This window comes from Amblyomma mixtum, chromosome 1 (genome assembly GCF_055824585.1).
Source record: "Amblyomma mixtum isolate Tamu chromosome 1, ASM5582458v1, whole genome shotgun sequence".
NCBI classification, from domain to species: domain Eukaryota; kingdom Metazoa; phylum Arthropoda; class Arachnida; order Ixodida; family Ixodidae; genus Amblyomma; species Amblyomma mixtum.
In genome coordinates, this window is record NC_143012.1 from 200,175,747 (window position 1) to 200,197,777 (window position 22,031).

Below are 22,031 nucleotides of genomic sequence, written 5' to 3' on the forward strand. Positions count from 1 at the left end.
CAGTCTATATTTATGCGGTCAAAACTGTTTCATGCATGTTCTTTTGAGACTCTCCCTATGCGACAGTTCGCGCGCTTCTGCAGTCATAGCTGAGTAATGCTTTCCTCATAACGATTGCACATTCAAACTTCTGTTCTTGTCCGTGTTTATCGGGTTTTATGGAAGGCGTGTAATTGGTTAACGTTTTTTTCGTATTCCTTTTACGCTACGCTGAAAACTAGCTTTCACTCCCGTGGAAAGAATTCTGCAATGATTTTCTTTCTAAGTTCTTCGCTCGGACCATTTAAAGCATAATATAGTTCGGCTTGCTGCAACTTAATACAATTGAACATGTAGGAAAACTGTTACTTTTACTATTCACCATGAGTATTTTTGCCATCTACACTGAGAGGAAGCGTCCGTGAAATCATGGCTTCAGAGAAAGAGCATTCTTGTGTCCTCAGCGAACTGTCATTCCTCTAATGCTCCAGATGCAATTGAGCATTACCATAACTTGCGAAAACATATATTTTCTGAAGGGTAGCGGGTCGGGCAAGTTGGTGCAGATTTGACATTTTTCGAAGCGCTAAAACAACAAGGACGCAGAGGGAACAGACAGGGACAGCGCTCGTCCCTGTCTGTTCTCTCTGCGTCCTTGTTGTTTTAGCGCTTCGAAAAATGTCAAATATATTTTCTACAATGCCTCGGAGAAGACCTTGATTTATTTGATTTCTTACATTGTCCTACGACTTACTGGTTTGCAATATGCTTGTGACCCGCGGAATGTGTTGTGTGTTCGTCGATAGGACAGTTTATGAAAAAAATTTGATCGAAACCATTATGAACCTGTTATTTCAATAAAGTATCACTTAGCTCTAATGAATGTTCATCTTAGAAAGTGTATCACTACTTCAAACAGGTGTAGGCCTCCTCGTGGGCGCATGCTCAGCCTTGCCCCACTTCTGAAGTGATTTCGCCTTGAGGTTTTGTGCCATGGCTTAAAAGTTTATGTACAATTACTCGACATAAAACACTGTTTCACTGTGATAAAAATACGTTTGAGACAAAAATATGTAGCACTTGTTTTATTTATTTATTTACACATTTATTTATTTATTTATTTATTTATTTATTTATTTATTTATTTATTTATTTATTCATTTATACATACTGCAGCGCAATTTATATGCGCTATGGAAGGAGTGGGAAAAACACAAAATGCAAGGAAACAAAATGCAGCAAAATGTACAAAGTGAGAAATACAAAAAGTTAAAATCACAAATGAAATATCAAACAAGAAAGGAAGGAGGAGTAAAGTCACAGTGTAGCCCCTACGAGTCACAGTGTAGGGGCTGGAATTCATGCTAACCTCTCGTCCTCATTCCTAAGGCATACAAGTTCTTCAGTTGTTGCATTCTTAGAGAGAGTGTGATTCTATTTCGATCAGCTGGAGTAATATACGAGACAACAGCATTTGCGGAGAGGTGATATATCACGAAAACTTCCTAAATTATTGTCAAGGGTAGCAAATCTCGAGCGTATAAATACTCGACATTATTTTACTAGAGCAAATGGCAATAGCGTTGTAGAGATCCAAACTTTTCAAGAACATAGTCTATATAAAGCCAAGAATTTTGCCCGAAATGTGTAATTTCTGGATTGCTGCAACCACTTGGAATTGAAATTACGCTTATTTCTGTGTCATTTTTCTTGCCTTTACGTTCATTTCGAATGCAGTGTAGGTGTACTTCGCCGAGAAGAAAAATCCTTTGGAAAACAAATTAAGAAACAAATTATTTTTTACAATATCAATTCACGCAAGAAGCATAGCGAGCTTGTATGTGGCCGAATATCTACTTTCTTACGGCCGCCTACTCTCGAATTACAGAATCTATTGCGTTTCTGAACCTTCGCCTTAGGATTGGTGACTCGCAAAAAAATGCTTACTATATGCTCAACGCGTATTGAAATCCACACTATTTTTAGGTTTGGTTTGGTTTATAGGGTTTAACGTCCCAATGCGACTAGGCTATTTTAAGAAATACATTCAGTATATATAACAATTAGTATATCTCTATTGAGAAACTTAACCTGTGTACAGCTCAGGAGCAGAAATGAGTCAGTTTGGACACCGCTTCGCTATTTCGCTTAAAAGTGATTTTTGTCCACAGAGGAAAAGCTTGCATTGTGGTTTTTTTCTGGCCGCCATGAAGTTTTTCGGGTCAGAAGAGAAGTATCCTTACTGCATGCTTGCTTCCGTAGCACATTCTACGCCCCTGTACGTCTTATAAAGTTGCTTGGGCGATAAAAGTCGGGGGACATATAAGGGCATGACGGGATAGAGTTAATCGGTCACCGCAACACCCTGGAGCCATCTTCGCGTATAGCTTCGAGTGAAGGTCACTCTCTACATTCATAGATTGCGCAGACTCCTCATACAACTGCTGGCGCACTAATGCAGCGGTTAAGCAATGCGCTACTGCCCAGGCAGGTGGCTTTTTCAAAGACAGCTACTGGTGCGGCTTGTGAGACCCAGGCTGCTCTTCCCTAACATCTCGCGCCGAATCATTAACCTAACTGACGACAGCTACGGCGGCACTTTGATCCAAATGCAATGGGCAGACTATCACCTGTCACGGTGGGCCCGTTACGATGACGTCAAAACGTCATGTGACTTAGGTGGGAAGTAGACCAAGTGCTTTTTCATTCCCAACGCCGGCGGAGGATATTTGGGCCAAATGGGAGCCTTATTGCTGCTGCTTTAAAACTGTTCCTAGCAAACACTTAGCGTAAGTATTGCGGACAGCTGCTCTACTTGAATCATTTATTATTTTCAAAGAACACAGCCTCGCTAGGCGTTATGCTCGCAAGAGACAAGAATAACCGCGAACAAGCTATAATAATTAGCATGGCGTATTTGGCTAGGAAAGCACAAGAAAACTGAAATTTGTTACTTAGGTAATTACCCATTCATGGGGCTGAGGGGCCGTTCGGCTGACTGACTCGCTCAGCCCCGCAGGTGCCAGCTCCGAAGGACGGTGTGGGGCTCAGTTATGAAGGAAACTGCACAGCTTGTTTATTTTTGCTTATTTACAGTCATGATAATAGTGTCTCGGTAACAAACAGCCCGTTAAATACAGTTCGTAATCCTCAGATCCCTGGCTGGAGAATAGAAGTTGGCAGTGGATTAGCTCTGGTTAAACCGGGTAAATTGCGCAAGCAATGGTGTGCGCGTTCTTCTGGCGATTTTGCGGTGCGTTGCCTTTGCCTGGTAGCATTGCGGCGTTCCTCAGCAGTCAGGTGTTGAGATTCATGGGTGACCGAAGACGTCGAACCATTCTGGGAGAAAGAATGTTGTCGCCGAGCTGCATCCTTAGCACGACGGTTTTCAAGACGTTATTCACGCTGTTCTGGTGTCTCTTGTGCACGTTGTGGCGTTCTCGCTTCTTCCTGTCGCTGTCACTTCTCCTTAGAGCGCTGCATAGAATTCACGCCAAGGCAAGCGGCGCGAATTTATAGACGCTTAACAGCGCGGGAGCATGGGCGGCGCCATATTTGGTCACGTGACCATTCCGCCACGCTGCCAGGGAGTCCACAGAACGCCATCGCCCGTTCGGCTGTACGCCTTGCTCGTCGGTAAATTGGTTTTTCAGGAAAGAAAAAGTATATGATATGTCGCATATCTCGGTGGACCCCTGAACGTCGCCGTAACGGGAAGGGGGGTCGATGGGAGTGAAGGAAGACACCGTATTCACTAGACGCGCATTTGTTCATTGCAAACTATCGAGCTGGCGTGGAGGTGTGGTTAGCGTGCTAAGACACCGTGTTCATTAGACGCGCCTTTGTTCATTGCAAACTATTAATCTGCCTTCATGTTGGCTGAGCACAATAGTACCGTGTGTATGTACATAGCGTTTAGTGTGCTTTTCAGATTGTTTGTTTTGTTGAATATTTTGTGTCAAAGCCAGGCAATACAGAAAAAAAAGCTGGCGTGGAAGTGTGGTTAGCGTGCTCCTCTCGCACTCCGGAGACCCCTGGTTCGATTCCCGAACTCGACCAATTTCATACTCGGTGTTATTTTTTATTTATGTGGTCTGACTAGAAATTAGGCTAATTGCTCTACCGATATCATTCGAATGCCATCGATGCAATGCGGAAGAGTTTGCTGGTGCTTGGTTTTTATTCTTTATATTTTGCTTTGTTTTCTTTGCATTTTTGTTCCCTTTTGTTTTCATTTTATTTTTTACTTTTTCTTTTCTTATTTTTATTTTTATTTCTTTCATTCTATTTATGAGACCCATGCATTCACTAGATGAGCCTTTATTCATGCTCAAACCCTAAGCCTTCGTGGCGGAGTTGTAGCGTCTCCGCTTCAAATGCCAAAGGCCCTGGTTTGAATCCCAGCCTTGACACATTTTTTTCTTTAAAAGAGCTAACTGCTCGGCGCCGCTGCCGCGCGGCGCGCCGCCAGTGCTGCTATCTGGTAGAGCGCGGCTGAAGCAACGTTGTTCAAGGTCAAACGTAGCTACCACCGACCGTGAGCTACGCGATGAGCTGAAACCTGGCGTAGTATTGCTTTCGCAATAAAAGTTTGGTGAACGATGTCCAATCAGGCAGGTAGTTGTGGACACTGGCGGCACCGCCCGCCGCTTGGGGCGGTGCTGATGCTCTCTCGCGGACCGGTCAGTGGTAAGGGGAAACTTTGTCATCGAACACTGTTGTGTCAATTTTACCACTGTGGGAAGTCTTTTGTTCGGCGCTTCCCTGGGAAAGGAATTTCACGCCTTCTTCCAGCAGGTGAATGAACGACCTTGTACTCCTTCGCCTGATGTCTTGAACATGAGATCTCTGTCGAGGCCACAGCCGTCTTTCGTTTAAAGTCACTAGCTTGACACCCCAAAAGCATCAGGCTCCGTCCGGCGACCCGAGGGCAGACTCGGCCACTTGACGTCGCCGCCGTCGCTGCTGCTTCCCCCGCTGCTTCCGCTGCCGCCAGTCCTCGCCACAACGTTGCTTTGTGATGACTCGTCCACCTTCACCTTGGTATGCTAAAATTCCTTCCAGGACCGAGTTCGCCGATCTGAACATTGCGTAGCTATGCAGGTATTCTGAATGAGTTTTACCTAACAAAATCCGTTGTTGTAATTTATACACGCCCCCGTATCGGACTCCAGTCATAGTTCCGAGAACTTAGAGTCACAATTGTGCATACCAAACATCGCACGCCCCTTTTCTCGGCATTTGCGTCCTTCTAAACACACCAGGAGGAGCAGCAATAACGCCCACCTAATGTGGGATGAGCCGGCGATCGTCACTGCCATTAATATACCGTAAAAGATTTTAACAAAAATACTCTACTGATTCGAGCGATAAGGTGGACTAAGAGCAACACTTGCCACTTGCCTGCGCCCTATTTATTGCCGCGCTTAATGTTTGCATCAGTACCTTAACTTACCAATCCCACATTGATAGAGCCTTTGTACCATGATTGGTGTTTGTTTTGAAATTATGCAGCAGCACAAAACTAAAGAGGTACAGTTGTGCTGTCCTCATAAGAGAACGGGCTGCGAAAGTAAGAGCGTTAACTTTTATTGGTTTCCCTCTCGCCTTTTGAGAATCTGAGTGGTCTTCAGAACGCCTGCTGTGAGGTCCATCTGGAAGCAGGCTCATGTGGTCAGGACGAACCATATACCTCATTGGACCAAAGGTCAGACCTGTCTGGGTAGGCCTTATTAGGGCAATTGTTGAAACTCAAGTGTACATTTACGGCACAAAATGGCGGCGGCACAGACGTAGCCGCCTCAGTAGCGACCATACAACTAATCCTGGTAAAAGAAGAAAACCAACCCAAATTATCTTACCCATTCCATGCAGATGTCCAGTACATGGGCCAGGCATGAACTCCATGAATGCGAGGGCAACTACTGTTCCCAATAGCCGTGATCCGGGGTTCGTCACCACGAAAACCAACTGTTAAAGAATAAAGTTGGGCTTATTGCCTTGAATATAGGTGCGGCATGTTATAGGCAGGAGATATTTACCAAGTGCTATTTCACGAAAGACGCATAAAAATATCAAGAAGCACCTTTTCTAGACACCTTTGCCGCTTTATTTCATACAAGCACCATTCGAAAAAGTGTATCATCCAGTCCTGAACACCTTAAAGTGTAAACAGGCTTTGAGACGTTTGCAATGGCACGCAATGTTGAGATCTTCTCTCTAATGGCAGTAAACTTTTGAAAAGTAGCCGGCGTTTGCCGCTGCGTGCGCGGTCAACAGACATACAGTTATACCAGTTGAAATTACCGTGTACAAATGCGTAAGTTCGTTTTCGAATGATTTCTGAGAGATCCCTTCAAAAACCAGGAGCAGCTGCTGTTTTACTGCTCATAGCATGAATGCTTCAGGCAGTGAAAATGTAGGCCTTTCTGCTGCGTGATGATTTCAAAGTGCAGTCAGCATTGCAGTAAACTTGTAAAAAAAGTTCTACACCTGCAAGGAACGAAGGAGCAGAAGAGAAGACTTAGAAAACACTGAGCAATATGTTATATATTTTTCTATTCCGATTTCAATTTATTTGTCTTTTTCGTCATAGATACATCCGAAGGCGCCCTCCCATTTCCGTTAGCCGTAGATTCGGATTAGTAGTCAACAGTGGACACAAAAGCGGTACCGCTACGGCACTAACAAAGTTAAAGTGCTAGGTCATTCATATAAAATCGTTGTTTTCGATTGGTTCAGGTGTCGAGCCTTTCATTAAGGGTCTCGTGAACTTATGCGGCGGGTGGCTGTGTGTTATCTGCCACTTGCAACGATTCTATAAGATGCTTTTAATTGATGGCCCACAGTCACATTGAAGACTTCCCATTGTAGATTTATTACTATTCTCAAGGCCGCAAAAGGAGGAATGGCATCGTGTTAGATATACACATTTTACTCAAGCAGGGACCATTCTGCGGCAGTTGCTAGCCTGACCAGTTGCCTTTCAGCCCCGTGTACTCTGCTTTTTTCTTGCTGACAATGATAATAAATTTGTACCTTATTGTGTACAGCATCGAGCGGCAAAGTCCTCCGTACGATGTGCCACCGATCGGCTGTCGTGCGGTCCCTCTGGCGAAAGAGTGTGGACGTCTCCCAGTCGTCTGCTTCCAATTGAGATCGCAGCAGTGTAAGACGCAGAACAGCACCACGGCCTCCAAACATATGAAACCAAAAGGAGAAGCATACCGGCTCTCTCGTCTCTCCTAAGATAGGTGAAGTCAACGTCACAGTGTGATTGTGCTTCTTCAGAGTTTCCCCGACGACTTTGGCCATGTAACCTGCGTGTCGCGTCGGAGCACAAGAGCAGGAAAACGCTGAAGTGTGCTCACAGAATCGGTGATTTTGTTAAGTCGGGTGGCTCACTATTGGCAATTGTAATGAATTTTACTTTTCGATGCAACTGTCTCAAGAAACAAGGGAAACGCACAGAAAAGAGGTAAAATTTAGGGAAAATGTAGCAGGGAGGGCTACACGCCACACTGCCACTCTAATGCTGGGTTTGGTGACAGGGCTTGCAACTGTATTTATTTATTTTAACTTGCGTGTGCATGGAATGTTGTAGAGGAGAAGGGCAGAAAACAAATAATACAAAACAAGAGGCAAGTCATACAAAAAGCTGACTAATATTACGAAATACAGAACGCAAATAGCGCAAACATTTAAGCAAAGACGATAAGGCAAACAGGAAGAATAAAGTATGTAAATAATATTGGTCCCAGAATTGTTACATAGTAGCGCAAGTAGAAAAAGGAATATAAAAATCTCTGCCTCTCCCGTAACCGAGAGTAGAGTAAGAATGAAATGTTTACGGGCCTAATGTCATCTCGGTGGACACCCGAACCGCACCGTACAGGAAGGGGGGAACGCCACCACCCGTTCAGCGCGATGCCTTGCCATTTGAACGCAAGGTTTTTTGAGGAAAGGAAATGGCGCAGTAATTCTCTGCCATCTCGGTGGACACCCGAACCACACCGTAATGGAAGGGAGGAACGCCACCACCCGTTCGGCGCGATACCTTGCCCTTTGAACACAGCGCTTCTCCCCCGGGCCCCTGTGCGCCTGCGCGGCTTGGCTTCGATGCGCGAAGCCCCTAAGAGTTCACGTATGACAACGAAGTGTATCGTGGCATTTATGTGCTTTTTGCACGCGTTATTAGAAATCGGAAATTATAATTCCGTGCATTATCAAACGCACAGCGACTGATATCTTGATAAACATTGAGAAGGCACTGGCAGCAGTTATTTTTTGTGACTCCTTTGGAGACCAACCGGCGCTTGCATGCCGGTCGCGTAGGAGGGCTTACAGAGTCTCGTGAAATCTCGTCAAGTCTCGTACGGTGCGCGGATATTCTCGTTTCAGAGCCCGGATGACTGGAATTCGGTGCCCGGATGAGTGGATTTCAGTGCCCGGTTGAGTGGATTTCAGTGCACGGATGAGTGGATTTCAGTGCCCGGATGATGGCTCTCGGTCTCGGCGTGACGTCACCACACTGCCGACAACGGGGGCTAAAAGCATTTCATGCTTAAAAATACGATGCACAACGAAGACAGCACTTAAACATTAGATAGCTAAAAAAGAGAGCGGTACGCCTTCTACAGTTTACTAGAACAAAAAGCTCTGCCTCTCCCGTAAACGAGAGTAGAGTAAGCATGAAATGTTTACGGGCCTAATGTCATCTCGGTGGACACCCGAACCGCACCGTAAAGGAAGGGAGGAACGCCACCACCCGTTCGGCGCGATGCCTTGCACTTTGAACGCAGCGCTTCTCCCCCCGATCACGTATGACAACGAAGTGTAACGTGGCATTTATGTGCTTTTTGCACGCGTTATTAGAAATCGGCAATTATAATTTCGTGCATTATCAAACGCACAGCGACTGACATCTTGATAAACATTGAGAAGGCACTGGCAGCAGTTATTTTTTGTGACTCCTTTCGAGACCAACCGGCGCTTGCATGCCGGTCGCGTAGGAGGGCTTACAGAGTCTCGTGAAATCTCGTCAAGTCTCGTACGGTGCCCGGATGTTCTCGTTTCAGAGCCCGGATGACTGGAATTCAGTGCCCGGATGAGTGGATTTCAGTGCCCGGATGAGTGGATTTCAGTGCCCGGATGACTGGAATTCAGTGCCCGGATGACTGGAATTCAGTGCCCGGATGACTGGAATTCAGTGCCCGGATGAGTGGATTTCAATGCCCGGATGAGTGGATTTCAATGCCCGGATGAGTGGATTTCAATGCCCGGATGAGTGGATCTCGGTCTCGGCGTGACGTCACCACACTGCCGACAACGGGGGCTAAAAGCATTTCATGCTTAAAACGTGCGTTTCTCTGACATTGGGGCATACAAATGGTGCGTAGTATATTCACTTATGCTTCAACAAAAAAAGACTACCACTTTCTTGAACAAAATGAACGTTTGGGGTCGCCACCATGCTTTTTACGCGACTTTTAACGCCGAAATAAAATATAAATTCCTGCCTAAACCGGGCGCAGACCCCTCGTTATTGATGTTATAGGGTGCCAACTACCAGAATATGTCATTATTTATACACTCATCTCAGTGAGTAGACTGACCCTTTAATGTCTCATCGTTGTAAGCAGCAGTTGTCGACAGAAATGTCACGCTTTTCAATTGGTCGAAATGGTCGTGACGTCACAGTGCGCGAATTTCAAACGGGGCCAATTGTACTTTGGTTAGTAACCATGCAACCAATTGAAGGGATCGTATAGTGATGCTCCAAGTAAGTGTGACTGAGCTTAGTTGATTCCTTAATTACCCAATTAGCTTAATTAACGTTTATAGTCACCCGAGAAACTCATTGTATTATGCCATCATCAGCCTTCATTCGCACTTTCCTTTTCCTCCTCTTCCCTTTCCCCTGTGTGGAGTAGCAGGCCAGGGCCATGTTACCACCGGCCGACCTCTCCACCTTTCCCTCATTAAAATTCCTTTTTCTCTCTCTCTAGTCAGGCCATATAAATAAATAAAACCGAGTCGGAAACTCGTCGAGCTCGGGAATCGAACCTCGGTCTTCGGCGTGCGAGACGAGCATGCTATCCACTCCGCCATGCCAGCTCGAAGGTTTGGCATGAACAAATGCGCGTCTCGTGAATACGGTGTCTTCGCTCACTCCCATCCTCCTCCCTTCCCGTCAGGCGAGGTTTAGGTGTCCACCGAGATACGAGAGACAGATACATTTCCTTTCCTCAAAAACCAATTTACCGACGAGCGAGGCGTAGAACCGAATGGACAATGGCGTTCTATGGACTCCCTGGAAGCGTTGCAAGACGCTGTGGCGTTCCACTCTTAGAGGCGAAGCTTAACATGTTAATCGCACATCAGTGACCACACTTTAGGTCAAAAAAGTGCCCCGCCCCCCCCCCCCCACCCCCCCCCCCTGATTTTTGACGGGTGTCCACCGAGATATGTGAGAAAGTTACTGCGTAATTTCCTTTGCTCAAATAGAATTTTCATTTTCTTCATTACGGGCCCTCTTTTTCTTCTTTCACTCCCACTTCCTCCCTTCCTCTATGGTGCGGTTCAGGTGTCCACCGAGATGACAGAGAATTACTGCGCCATTTCCTTTCGTCAAAAATCTCTGCCTCTCCCGTAACCGAGAGTAGAGTAAGCATGAAATGTTTACGGGCCTAATGTCATCTCGGTGGACACCCGAACCGCACCGTACAGGAAGGGAGGAACGCCACCACCCGTTCAGGGCGATGCCTTGCCATTTGAACGCAAGGTTTTTTGAGGAAAGGAAATGCGCAGTAATTCTCTGCCATCTCGGTGGACACCCGAACCACACCGTAATGGAAGGGAGGAACGAAACCACCCGTTCGGCGCGATGCCTTGCCCTTTGAACGCAGCGCTTCTCCCCCGGGCCCCTGTGCGCCTGTGCGGCTTTGCTTCGATGCGCGAAGCCCCTAAGAGATCACGTATGACGACGAAGTGTATCGTGGCATTTATGTGCTTTTTGCACGCGTTATTACAAATCGGAAATTATAATTCCGTGCATTATCAAACGCAAAGCGACTGATATCTTGATAAACATTGAAGGCACTGGCAGCAGTTATTTTTTGTGACTCCTTTGGAGACCAACCGGCGCTTGCATGCCGGTCGCGTAGGAGGGCTTACAGAGTCTCGTTAAATCTCGTTAAGTCTCGTACGGTGCCCGGATGTTCTCGTTTCAGAGCCCGGATGACTGGAATTCAGTGCCCGGATGACTGGAATTTAGTGCTCGGATGATTGGATTTCAGTGCCCGGATGAGTGGATTTTAGTGCCCGGATGAGTGGATTTCAGTGCCCGGATGATGGCTCTCGGTCTCGGTGTGACGTCACCACACTGCCGACAACGGGGGCTAAAAGCATTTCATGCTTAAAAACACAGCGCAACTTTAAGACAGGGACGAAGAAAAGACGGGCACCGCCGCAGCGCTGACTTCAAGGTTGCGCGATTATCAGATTGAAGTCAACGCTCTGGCGTCCGTTCTTTCTTCGTCCCTGTCTTAAAGTTGTGCTATGTTTTTTAGCTGCCTTGAATTAGCATCTAGCTCGATCAGCCACATTTGAAACTTACACATAAGATATTGATCGTTGCAATTACTTACGAAATATATCATTCAACCGCTGTTCTAATATTCTCAGTGCTCGTTACGCTAGTATGTCATGCAAGTAAGGTATTCCATTCTTTGCTGAATAGATTGTACATCACCGGTAGAAGATGCTTGTTTCTCACTTGTTTCTCATGTTCTCACATGACTTCAAATACTGAGAACAGAATTTTACGGTTCAGCATCGCCAACGTTTTCAAGTTTTACGACTTCTAATCTACAATACAAACTTTGTGTTTTTGTCTCATGTGCGCCTCTTCTTTCGAGTTCAGCGTGGTTAAACCGGTAAACATTTATCGACGGCAAGGGTGCTGTTAGTACGTTACTTGCTAAAATGAAGGGCACTGAGGAGAAATCGAAGCTGACCTTTGTCGATTGGGTATCGCGTTCTGATCACAGAAAGGTCTCTTTGATTGAGAACAGAGCTTTTAGAGCTACGAAAGACCATAAAATGAAATACAACTGTGACCATTGCCGGAATACTCTGCAAGTGAAATGCATGCGTCGGGAGCCGCGTTTGGATGTCACGCTGTTCCACCAGTCGCTTCAAAACGGTGGCAACCGGGCATAGGAACGTCACTAGTTTCGATCAACTGTTGTAAAAAATTTTAAAAACAATTTTCTGAGCTCCAAAAGGATATTTTGCTCCTGGACAAAATTTGCTTTAGCCAGGAATGGCCAGATAATCAATTTTTACTGAGACAATGTTTCGATCGAGTTCACCTTAGAGTCGATTTCAAAAGAAATTTCGTTCCTTAAAGTTTGTTCAATGTACTTTGCAGAAAAAATGACTTGAGCCGTAGTTAAAACAGCTATTTGTGTTTTGCGTTTTCAGATTGAGCCGAAAAAACGTAAATGTGCTCGTAGTCAAAATTTTTGCCGTAAATATATAGCCTGAAAAACGTGCCTACCGGTTGTCATATCTCGAATTTCGTCCTCAACATCTCAACATGTTACACCTTGCATCCAGCTCTCTGTAAAAAACAAATGAAGGGGGCAAAAAATTCATCCTGTAGTTTTATATTTCTCAAAGTAACGTCGGTCCCTTTTATGTCAACCTTGCGAATGCGCCATTTGTGTCTTCCCTCAGCCGAAACTTGTGCATGCGCTAGCGATTTTATCATCAGACTAGCAATAACAAGGGTCCCGTACTTGTCGAAAGTAGTACCAGGCAGAGGCTGTGAAGTTGGGTTGTATTGTTTGAAGTGAATATGACAAAAAACTTCATTAACGTTCATGTCATGAAGGTAGAGTTTAAATAGCGAACTTGGATATTAAGGCGGAAGCCTTTAATGTCTCATCGTTGTAAGCAGCAGTTGTCGACAGAAAATGTCACGCTTTTCAATTGGAGGAAACGGTCGTGACGTCCCAGTGCGCGAATTTCAAACGGGGCCAATTGTACTTTGGCTAGTAACCATGCAACCAATTGAAGGGATCGTATAGTGATGCTCCAAGTAAGTGGGACTGAGCTTAGTTAATTGCTTAATTACCCAATTAGCCTAATTAGCTTTACTAGTCAGGCCACATAAATAAATAAAACCGATTAAGAAATTGGTCGAGCTCAGGAATCGAACCCCGGTCTTCGGCGTGAGAGACGAGCATGCTATCCACTCCGCCATGCCAGCTTTTTTTTTTCTTTATTGCCTGTCTTTGGCTCATGACATTGCACAACAAAAATACACATAACGCTATATACATACGACAATGCCGTGGTCAGCCAGCACGAGACTGGCTTCGTCAGCTTAAAATTCCCGCAACAAACACAACGGCTCTAGTCTTGAGAGCCACTCGGGAGGCTCCGCAGCTGCTTTTTGCATTGCAAGAAACCAGTCCATGCTTTCCCGAAAATAAATTCGGGCCGGTCGTGCGTCTTTGTCACAATGGTAGCCTGCCATTCTGGAGCGCCATATACAGTGGAGGCCCAAGAGCATTATGAGATCAAAAGGTGCCCCATCCTCATTATCAGTGCTTAAATAGCGAATTCCGTGCGCGTCAAGTGGTAGCTCTTTCTTGATGGTCCTTTGTAACACGTCCCAAAAATAAACCCCTTCCCAGCAATGCAAAAAAACATGGTCTATTGTTTCAGGCTGTTTACAAATTAAGCAGTTCGATCCCCACGGTAAAAAGAAATCCTTTCCCTCTAGAAACTTTTTAACTGGTAACGTCCCGGTGTGTAACTTAAAAAAGAAAGTCTTTACTCCTGGTGGCACCTGCATTTTCTTCACCCTTTTTAAAACATCCCCTCCCGGGCCTCCACTGTACAAGGCCCTGTACATGGGCTCTGGGAAAACAATATCAGAAAGATCATTGTACAACTTTTTCCTTTTGCTTTTCCACAAATAATCAGTGGAAAAACGTGCCGAAAGAAACCGAACGCTTGCTACAATCTCTCTGTAGTAACCAAAAGTTCCACCAGAGAGCTCTTCTGTGGATACCACAAACTCCGGCAGCAATCGCCGCAGCTTCACTTGGCACACGGTGCGCAAGAACGGGTCTGTGACGTCGCGAAAAAACAAAAAACGGTTCACCAGCTGCCTTAAAAAGAAGTGCCCTAGCCCTAGCCCCCCGTCTTTTACCCTCCGGAACAGGTTTGTTCTGCTACAACGTTCCCATTCGGACGCCCATATGAAAACTGCAAAAATACTGTGTAGCTTCTGAACGTTCACACGCGAGCAATGCAAAACCTGCATCACATACCAGAGTTTGCTAATAAAAAAAAGATTGCAGACTGTAGCTCGGTCACGTGCGTCTTTAATTTGCTCTTTCCAATAGTCCTCGCTATCGCGATAAGCATCGAGCGGAACGCCCAAATACTTGCCCGGGGTAGTCGCCCACGGTACGTTGGCGAAATGGTCCGGGTGGGATGGCCACCATCCATGCCAGAGCCCAAGGCACTTGGACCAGTTAACCCCGCTACCTGTGACTTCGCTGAACGCGCGTACTCACCCGACAGCTTCACTTATGCTCCCCTGATCAACCGTAAATACTGCAACGTCATCTGCATAGGCCAGCAGCTTAACTTCAGCTGCTTGTAACCTAAAGCCATTAATACTATTGTTTTCTATGATTTTCATGCACAGCGTTTCGATGTAAATACAAAACAAGAGAGGGCTGAGGGGGCAGCCCTGACGCACCGAACGCTGCACGCTAATGGGGGCCCCCAAACTCTTGTTAACAATCAGTCTCGTCGTGCAGTTTCGATACGCCAGGGCTACACCCTTACGGGTAACTGAACCGACGTTCACATGGTCTAAAATGGTAAACAAAATTTCATGAGAAACACAATCAAATGCCTTTTCAAGATCAATCTGAAGCAACGCTACTCGCCCATTGATGTCGTCACAGCTTTCAAGCACACTGCGCGCTTTGTGAATGTTGGAAAAAATTGAGCGCCCTTTGATTCCACATGTCTGGTGGGGTCCAACAATATCCGATATCACTGTCTGCAGTCTACGCGCCAACACCTTCATAAAAATTTTGTAGTCCACATTAGTGAGTGCTATGGGTCGATACGCTGTACCCAATTGTAATTTCTCTATATCATCCGTTTTAGGTATGAGCACTGTATGGCAGATCCCAAAAGACGGAAGCAATACGTTTATTTTATAGGCTTCATTGAAAATTGTACACAGCACTGGGGCAATTTCGTGCTTAAATTCTTTATAAAATGCCGCACTAAATCCATCTGGTCCTGGTGATTTTCCTAGGTTTAACTGATCTATCGCGTGCTCTACCTCGCTGTGAGTTATTGTTAGTTCCATTTTCTTTTTGCTTTCTTCGTCAAGCCGTGGCATTGCACCAAGAAACTGATGCGTAAAGGCTATTGCGTCTACAGGAGTCGATGAAAAAAGCCTCTGGTAGTATTCATTAAAGGCTTCTTTGATGTGGTCAGTGTCTGCCGATAAGATACCCCCCAATTCTATTTTATCGATGTGATTTCTTTCAGCGCGCGCTTTTTCTACACCAAGAGCACGTTTCGATGGCGCTTCGCCAGCAGCTGTGTCTTCCGCCCTTGCCCTCACTAGTGCTCCGCGATAACGCCGTTCTTCCATAAGCTCTATCTTTTGTTTTGTTTTCCTGACATCTTCTATCCATTTACCAGGCTCTTTGCATTCCTGCTTCATCAGCGTTTGAAGCAGTGCCCTTAGCTCAGCTTCGTCTTGTTTTTCCTTATAACGGATACATGTCGCCCTTTCTATTGCTTTGATTTTTAAAGATTCTTTACTTAGCTCCCACTGTTGCCAAATCTTCAGGTTCTTGCGCGGGTTTATTTTTCCTATTTCATCCTTTACTGCTCTGCAGTAGATTTCGTCTTGAAGAAGCGTGTTGTTTAGCTTCCACATTTCCCACGAAAAAGCCTTGCTTCGGTTCACACTTCCCAGGCAGCACTCAACTAAATAGTGGTCTGAGAAGGAGACGCCCACAACTTCATAATGGTTACAAACAGGAGCAAGGTTGACTGATGCGTAAATGCGGTCCAGCCGTGCATGGCTCGAGCCCTGGAAATGAGTGAACTGCACTGTCCGCGCACCCTCAATAAGTTCAGCCACATCCTCAAGGTTTCCGTTCTCGATCATTCGCATCAGCACTTTAGTGCTCCTGTCTCGAAACCCCCGGATGCTTGACCTATCGCGCGCATTAAGAACACAGTTGAAGTCGCCTAATACAATGAGCCGCCTCTCCGTACAAAGGCGTTCTTGGAGGCTTTGGAAAAAGGCAACCCTTTCCTCAACCACATTCGGCGCCTACACAGTAACAATGCGCCACTCATTGCCGTTCAGACACAAACCAAGCACAATACACCGGCCATAACCACACGAAAAATAAGCCTGCACCTCTAGCCCCGGCATCTTCTTTACAAAAAGCGCACAGCCAGCCGATGTTCCCACTGCTTGACTGACGACAGCATAAAATCTAGTCGTGAAACGTCGCACCATGCTGTCGGTTCCTTCGTTGCCGTCCACTTTCGTCTCCTGCACGGCCAATACATCTATCTCGCGCTCCGTAATAAGTCGGTACACCTGACCTTGTTTTTTGCTTGCCGCCAGGCCCCTAACATTCAATGTAGCGACTCTAAAGGCGGAGGCGGGAGCCTTTTTTACGCAAGAGGAAGGAACCAACAGCATGGTGCTTACCTTCCACGTCTAGCGCGCCGCTAGACGCCACTGTTGCCGCCGGTATCATCCGGCGCAAGAACATCACTCTGCTCGAGTAGTACCTTGCCTGCGGAGGAGTACCGTTTGTCAGCCGCATGGTTTGGGCGTGGCCGTAACGACGAACGCCGGGCTTGAGTCGCCTTTGCAGGGGGCTCCTCGACGCCGGGTGCTACCACTTTGTCCCCTTCAGGGCTGGCCTGGTCATGGGAACGCTTCGCCGGGGTGTTAAGGGGGGGCGTGACGCTTGTTGTGCGGGCGCCGGTATTCTCGTGGTGGTCCTCGTTCAGGTCCTTTCCCTCGACGACTACGGGCTCTGATGGGCATGCCCCGTTCTCTGGCGTCTCGTTAGAGACGCCGAGGGAGCCTCCCGTCGGCTGTTGGCTCTCTGGTTCGTCGGCCGCTTTGGTGTCGTCACTGGGAGTCCCTGACGTCGCAAGTGTGGAAGCCGACTTGCCCGCCTCGTCCGTACCAGTGGCTGCTTCCTCCGCCTCGGCGATGTCCATGAGTTCCGCAGTGTCGTTCGCCTTTCCGAGCCCGGTAGCTGACGCGTAGGTACGGACGCAGTCCGCGTCCACGTGTCCGTAGAGCCTGCACAGGGAACACCTGGGCACCTTGCAGTCGCGGCGAACGTGACCCGTGCCGTGGCAACGCAGGCACTGCATCGGTCGCCCAGGGACAACAACGAGGGCCAGCTCACCGGCTACTCGGACCTGGTGTGGCAAATCATCCACCTTAATTCCCGGCTTCAGCTTCAGTAGCACGGTCCTGGTGGTCGAGCCTATCTCCTTCAAGCCTTGGACACGCCAACGCTCCCGCGTCACCTCCGTCACGTTGCCGAACGCCGCGAAAGCAGTCAGGATGTCGTCGTCCGCCACACCGTGCAGCATCCAATGCAGGCGCAGCTTTACCTGCTGATCTTCAGGGTCAAAAATAATGCACCGGCGCCCTTTCACTTGTAGCTCTTTGCAGGCAGCAAGTTTCTTCGCAGCTTCTGAGGTGCTCATCGTCACCGCCCACACGTGGTTAATCTGATACGCCCCCAACGCCACGACGTCGGGGAGCGCACCAGCGTTGGCCAGGGCGTCCCGAAAATCTTCCACCCTGTAGGGCCTCGCTCTCACGTCTCCGTGAAGAAACACCGTGTTAAGAACAACACGTCCTGTAGGCAAGGTAGGCAAAACAATTTCGTATTCCTGATCTGCGTCGGCAGGTAACCTGTTTCCGCGGCCAGCAAGTGCCGCTATCGCCGCTCCGCCGGAGCTCATGATCCTGCGTCCGTCACGCTCGGTGGCCGGAAGCTCGAATGACTGCCAGCTCGATGGTTTGGAATGAACAAAGGCGCGTCTAGTGAATACGGTGTCTTCACTCACTCTCATCCTCCTCCATTCCCTTCCGGCGAGGTTTAGGTGTCCACCGACAAATGAGAGACAGATACATTTCCTTTCCTCAAAAACCAATTTACCGACGAGCGAGGCGTAGAACCGAATGGGCGATGGCGTTCTATGGACTCCTTGGCAGCGTTGCAAGACGCTGTCGCGTTCCACTCTTAGGGGCGAAGCTTAACATCTTAACCACACATCAGTGACCACACTTTAGGTCAAAAAAGTGCCCCCCCTGAATTTTGTGACACAGTTACTGCGTAATTTCCTATCCTCAAATACAATTTTCATTTTCTTCATTACGGCTCCTCTTTATATATCTTCTTTCACTCCCACTTCCTCCCTTCCACTACGGTGCGGTTCAGGTGTCCACCGAGATGACAGAGAATTACTGCGCCATTTCCTTTCCTCAAAAAGCGTTGCGTTCAATGGGCAAGGCATCGCGCCGAACGGGTGGTGGCGTTCCGTGGACTCCCTGGCAGCGCTACAACGCGCTGTCGCGTTCCACTCCTAAAGGCGAAGCTTAAGCGTAATTAAGTAGCAGTTAATTAGTATTCAGGCATTAATCAGTAATTAACCATTAATTAGTGATTTGTCATCACTTAGTAATTAGTACTCAATTACATGTGACGCCACCAGTGCCACAGAAACAGCGAAGGTGGTGCGGAAAACGCTTCCGCCTCTACCCACTTTAGACAGTCAAAGTGCCCCCTGAATTTTTAGTACTGCGGGAAGTGCAGATAGACGACTCATTGGGGTGTTTTAGTCCGTGAGGAAAGTGAATTACGCCTGCCAGTCTGTTAGCAAAGCCTGAACTTTCCTTTGTGCGACAGGAGAGCATCTGAACGAGAAATATATATTTGGAAGAGCAGATTAAACACTAATTTTTAGGCGATTTATCGGGTGGTCGAGCTCCATTACCCCCGAAGATGTAGCTGGATAACCCGTGGCTGTCCTTCAGCCTCGCATGCCGCCTTCTTTCCAAGGGCTGCCTAATATAGGTGCAGAGGAACGGATTGATTGTATGACCGTGGGTCTAGGCTGCACACCTGGAATGACGCTGCGAAGCTTAGGAATTTGTATTTGGTTTGGAAGCCCCCAGTCAGGATGTGGCTTCTGCCGGCATCTGTGACAACTTCAGGAATGAAGTGCTCGAGACGTTCTGAAAATCTGCCGGGAAGAGGAACTTCAGCTAGTCTTTCAGTTCCGTATCCAGTTCCTGAACGAGTAGCACCTTTCGTCCGCAAAAAAAGTGATAAAGCTGCGTGCAGTCGGCTTTCTACATGAGGTACTAAAAATTAGAATGGTTTGCGGCACCACCCCTTCGAATGAAGAATTGGCCCGATGCTTTACTAAGAATGCAAAAGTGGGCAAAACAAACACTGAGAATGGAAGCACAAATCAGCTATTAGCACGCATAACCGTAAGTGCTTCAGTTATCAATGCCTATTTTTGCTCACCCTTATTTGCTTTGTAAAGCATGGATCCAATGCTTTATACAAGCGGTAACTCTGGAAAGGTTTGCAGTAATTATTCGCTCATAATTATATCCACCGGCCCGCGACTTTTTCTACTCGTTTCTGACGAGAGGTGGAACCAGAGTTTTCTGGAATGATAGCAGTCGTGCAACTGCTTCGACGCTGATCGAGGTAGCTGTAGCTGCTTTCTGCGAGCTACCTTGGAAGTTTTTCGCCAGGAAGCCCTTGAGCGGAGACGGTTCGTATAGGCTACGATCCCAAGTTTGATTTTCCCCGGATAATATCGCCTCAGTATCTCGAAGTTGGTGCCACTCGAGAAAGCTTAACCTTCGGAAGCCATGGATATAAATTTAAGGTTCATGAGTGTAATATTTTTGGAGGTAAGGGACATTGGTATTTCCAAGCTGCGGCCGCCGCCCTAGACCTGACGGGCGATGGCTTCCCCCATACTGATTTCCTGGGGGGGGGGGGGGGGGGGGGAGCTATGCATAGACCTGGTTATGTCTAACAGTGCGATCGAAGACGGCGAAGACCTAAGGTTTTTTTTTTTTAATGCGATGTTGAATGCCTCAGGGCATAAAACGGCATGTAATGATAAATGAGGATGCCTAAATAAATGAGTAAAGGTTCGCTGATCTAATGAAATCGAGCAGTGAACGATGATGAGGTCCTTGTGTCCAAACGGTGTACGAAGCACTATTATCGGGCGAAAGACCCGCTGCCGCCAGGTGCCGAATTCTTGTCGGCTTCAACGCCGGGCAAACCCACAGCAGGTGGTGAATGTCGGCCTCAAAATTTCTGTTCTTGCAGACTGGACACCCGGGGCGGGGAAAGACCTAAGTTGTGTAGTGATGGCAGGTGCTGGAGGCCACACCAGGAGTGCGTCGAACATTTTAGCCCAAACGAGGATATATTTTGAAGAAATCTGGACCCTTAACGCCGCAGAAGCGGCAGCACATGGGCTGCCTCTGAGCATGTCTATCAACTAAAAGACTGTGAACCGCAAGAAAGAAGGCAGAAGAATCAGGCGAGCAACCAAGACACCGGTACCTGGAACCCAGCTGGTGTCGAACACCATTCTCAATAACGGAAAAGGGAAGAAAGGAAATGAAAAATCGAGGTGACAATGGCGGCGGCTACCACCTTTACTAAAAACGCACCAGAAAGTGTTCATGAGGCCGAATAAAGGCTTAAAGGTAAAGGAGCTTGAAAATGTCTGCGTAGCATAACCTCTAGCAGGAGCTGTTAACTTTCCAGACCTTCGCAAACTAGAGGATATTATAGCACATGCACATAACAGGTCGAGCATATTACTCGTCAGTACATAGAGGTTGGATGCGCTGATTTTGCTTTGCCAGGTAACAAAACTGTCCCTACGGAAACCTCGGTCCATAGACACGTTCACCTTTGTCCATAGAGGTCAACGTCTATGTGGCTATGCCGGACGATGTGGCACGCCATATCGTGCACGGGACCACTGCCGGCACGTCTCTGGACAGACTTGCGGAAAACATCCGTCTGCAGACTCAAGGGGCGAGAGGCTCTCAGGCACACTTGTTAGGGAGGGCCATGATATCCTTTATTATATTGGAAAATAACATGATAACATGTGTTATATCTGCATGGAGACAGGGCACCGGTTTGATATGCGCCCATACCCAGACATCCAAGCCAGCCCGCGGTGCTGAGAGAAGATGCCCCAAAACAAACCACGAGTGTGAGCGGCGGTTCCGACCCTTGCCAAGAGAAACACATCACGAGTGAATAAAACAGAATGCAAGGCTTCCATGAAGAATGTGAAGCCAACTAACAAGACCATTATCAACAGCCAGGCTAGGTAGAGCCACTGGGACAGCGCTGTCGGAGCCATCAAGCAGTCAAGTTGGTTCAACAGGAAGGAAGGCACTCCCCCAGAGTCTGCTGATCCAAGTCGGAGTCTAGGTCGATAGCACAACCCATGTCAAGGCAGCAGAACAACGCGGGTCCTGCTGCCTCCCAGGGCAACAAGCAGCAGCCAGCTAAGGAGAACCAGCCGCTGCGCAGCAAAGCGGGCTGCGCAACAGTAGGTGCCTCCCCTGCTGCGTGCAAATGAAACACCACTACTGACTGGGACGAGATGATAGAGTTCCTAGATCTCGAAAACGCGGAGCTCAAGAAGCGCATTAAAAAGCTATTGCAAGCACTAAGAGCTCGGAACATTCAAGCTGCAATCCAGCGAATGGAGGTGACCAATCAAAGTATACAGCCACCCGTTGCACCACCAGTCACACCTAAATCGAAACAGGGCGGCGAGGAAGACGTTAAAATGGTTCAGGTGATACAACAAGCTAGACAGCCAGCAATGCAGCCCCTACTAACGAAACAACAAGAACTAACAAATACAGGTTA

The 22,031-nt window shown here is 47.3% G+C and overlaps 1 protein-coding gene across 5 annotated transcripts in view; it reads right to left on the bottom strand.

Annotated features, from left to right (window-relative positions):
* Window positions 1-18,072, bottom strand: part of LOC149370532 (uncharacterized) — a 64,408-nt gene extending 46,336 nt beyond the window's left edge. For all 5 annotated transcript variants that reach the window (XM_089562135.1, XM_089562120.1, XM_089562128.1 and 2 more), the window contains exons 1-2: window positions 16,849-18,072; window positions 5,841-5,949 (exon numbers count right to left, since the gene is read on the bottom strand). In XM_089562135.1, coding sequence (XP_089418261.1) covers window positions 5,841-5,949; window positions 16,849-18,051 — 1,312 coding nt within the window. In that variant the 5' untranslated portion in view covers window positions 18,052-18,072. The remainder of the gene's footprint in view (window positions 1-5,840; window positions 5,950-16,848) is intronic.
* Window positions 18,073-22,031: the final 3,959 nt, after the last annotated feature.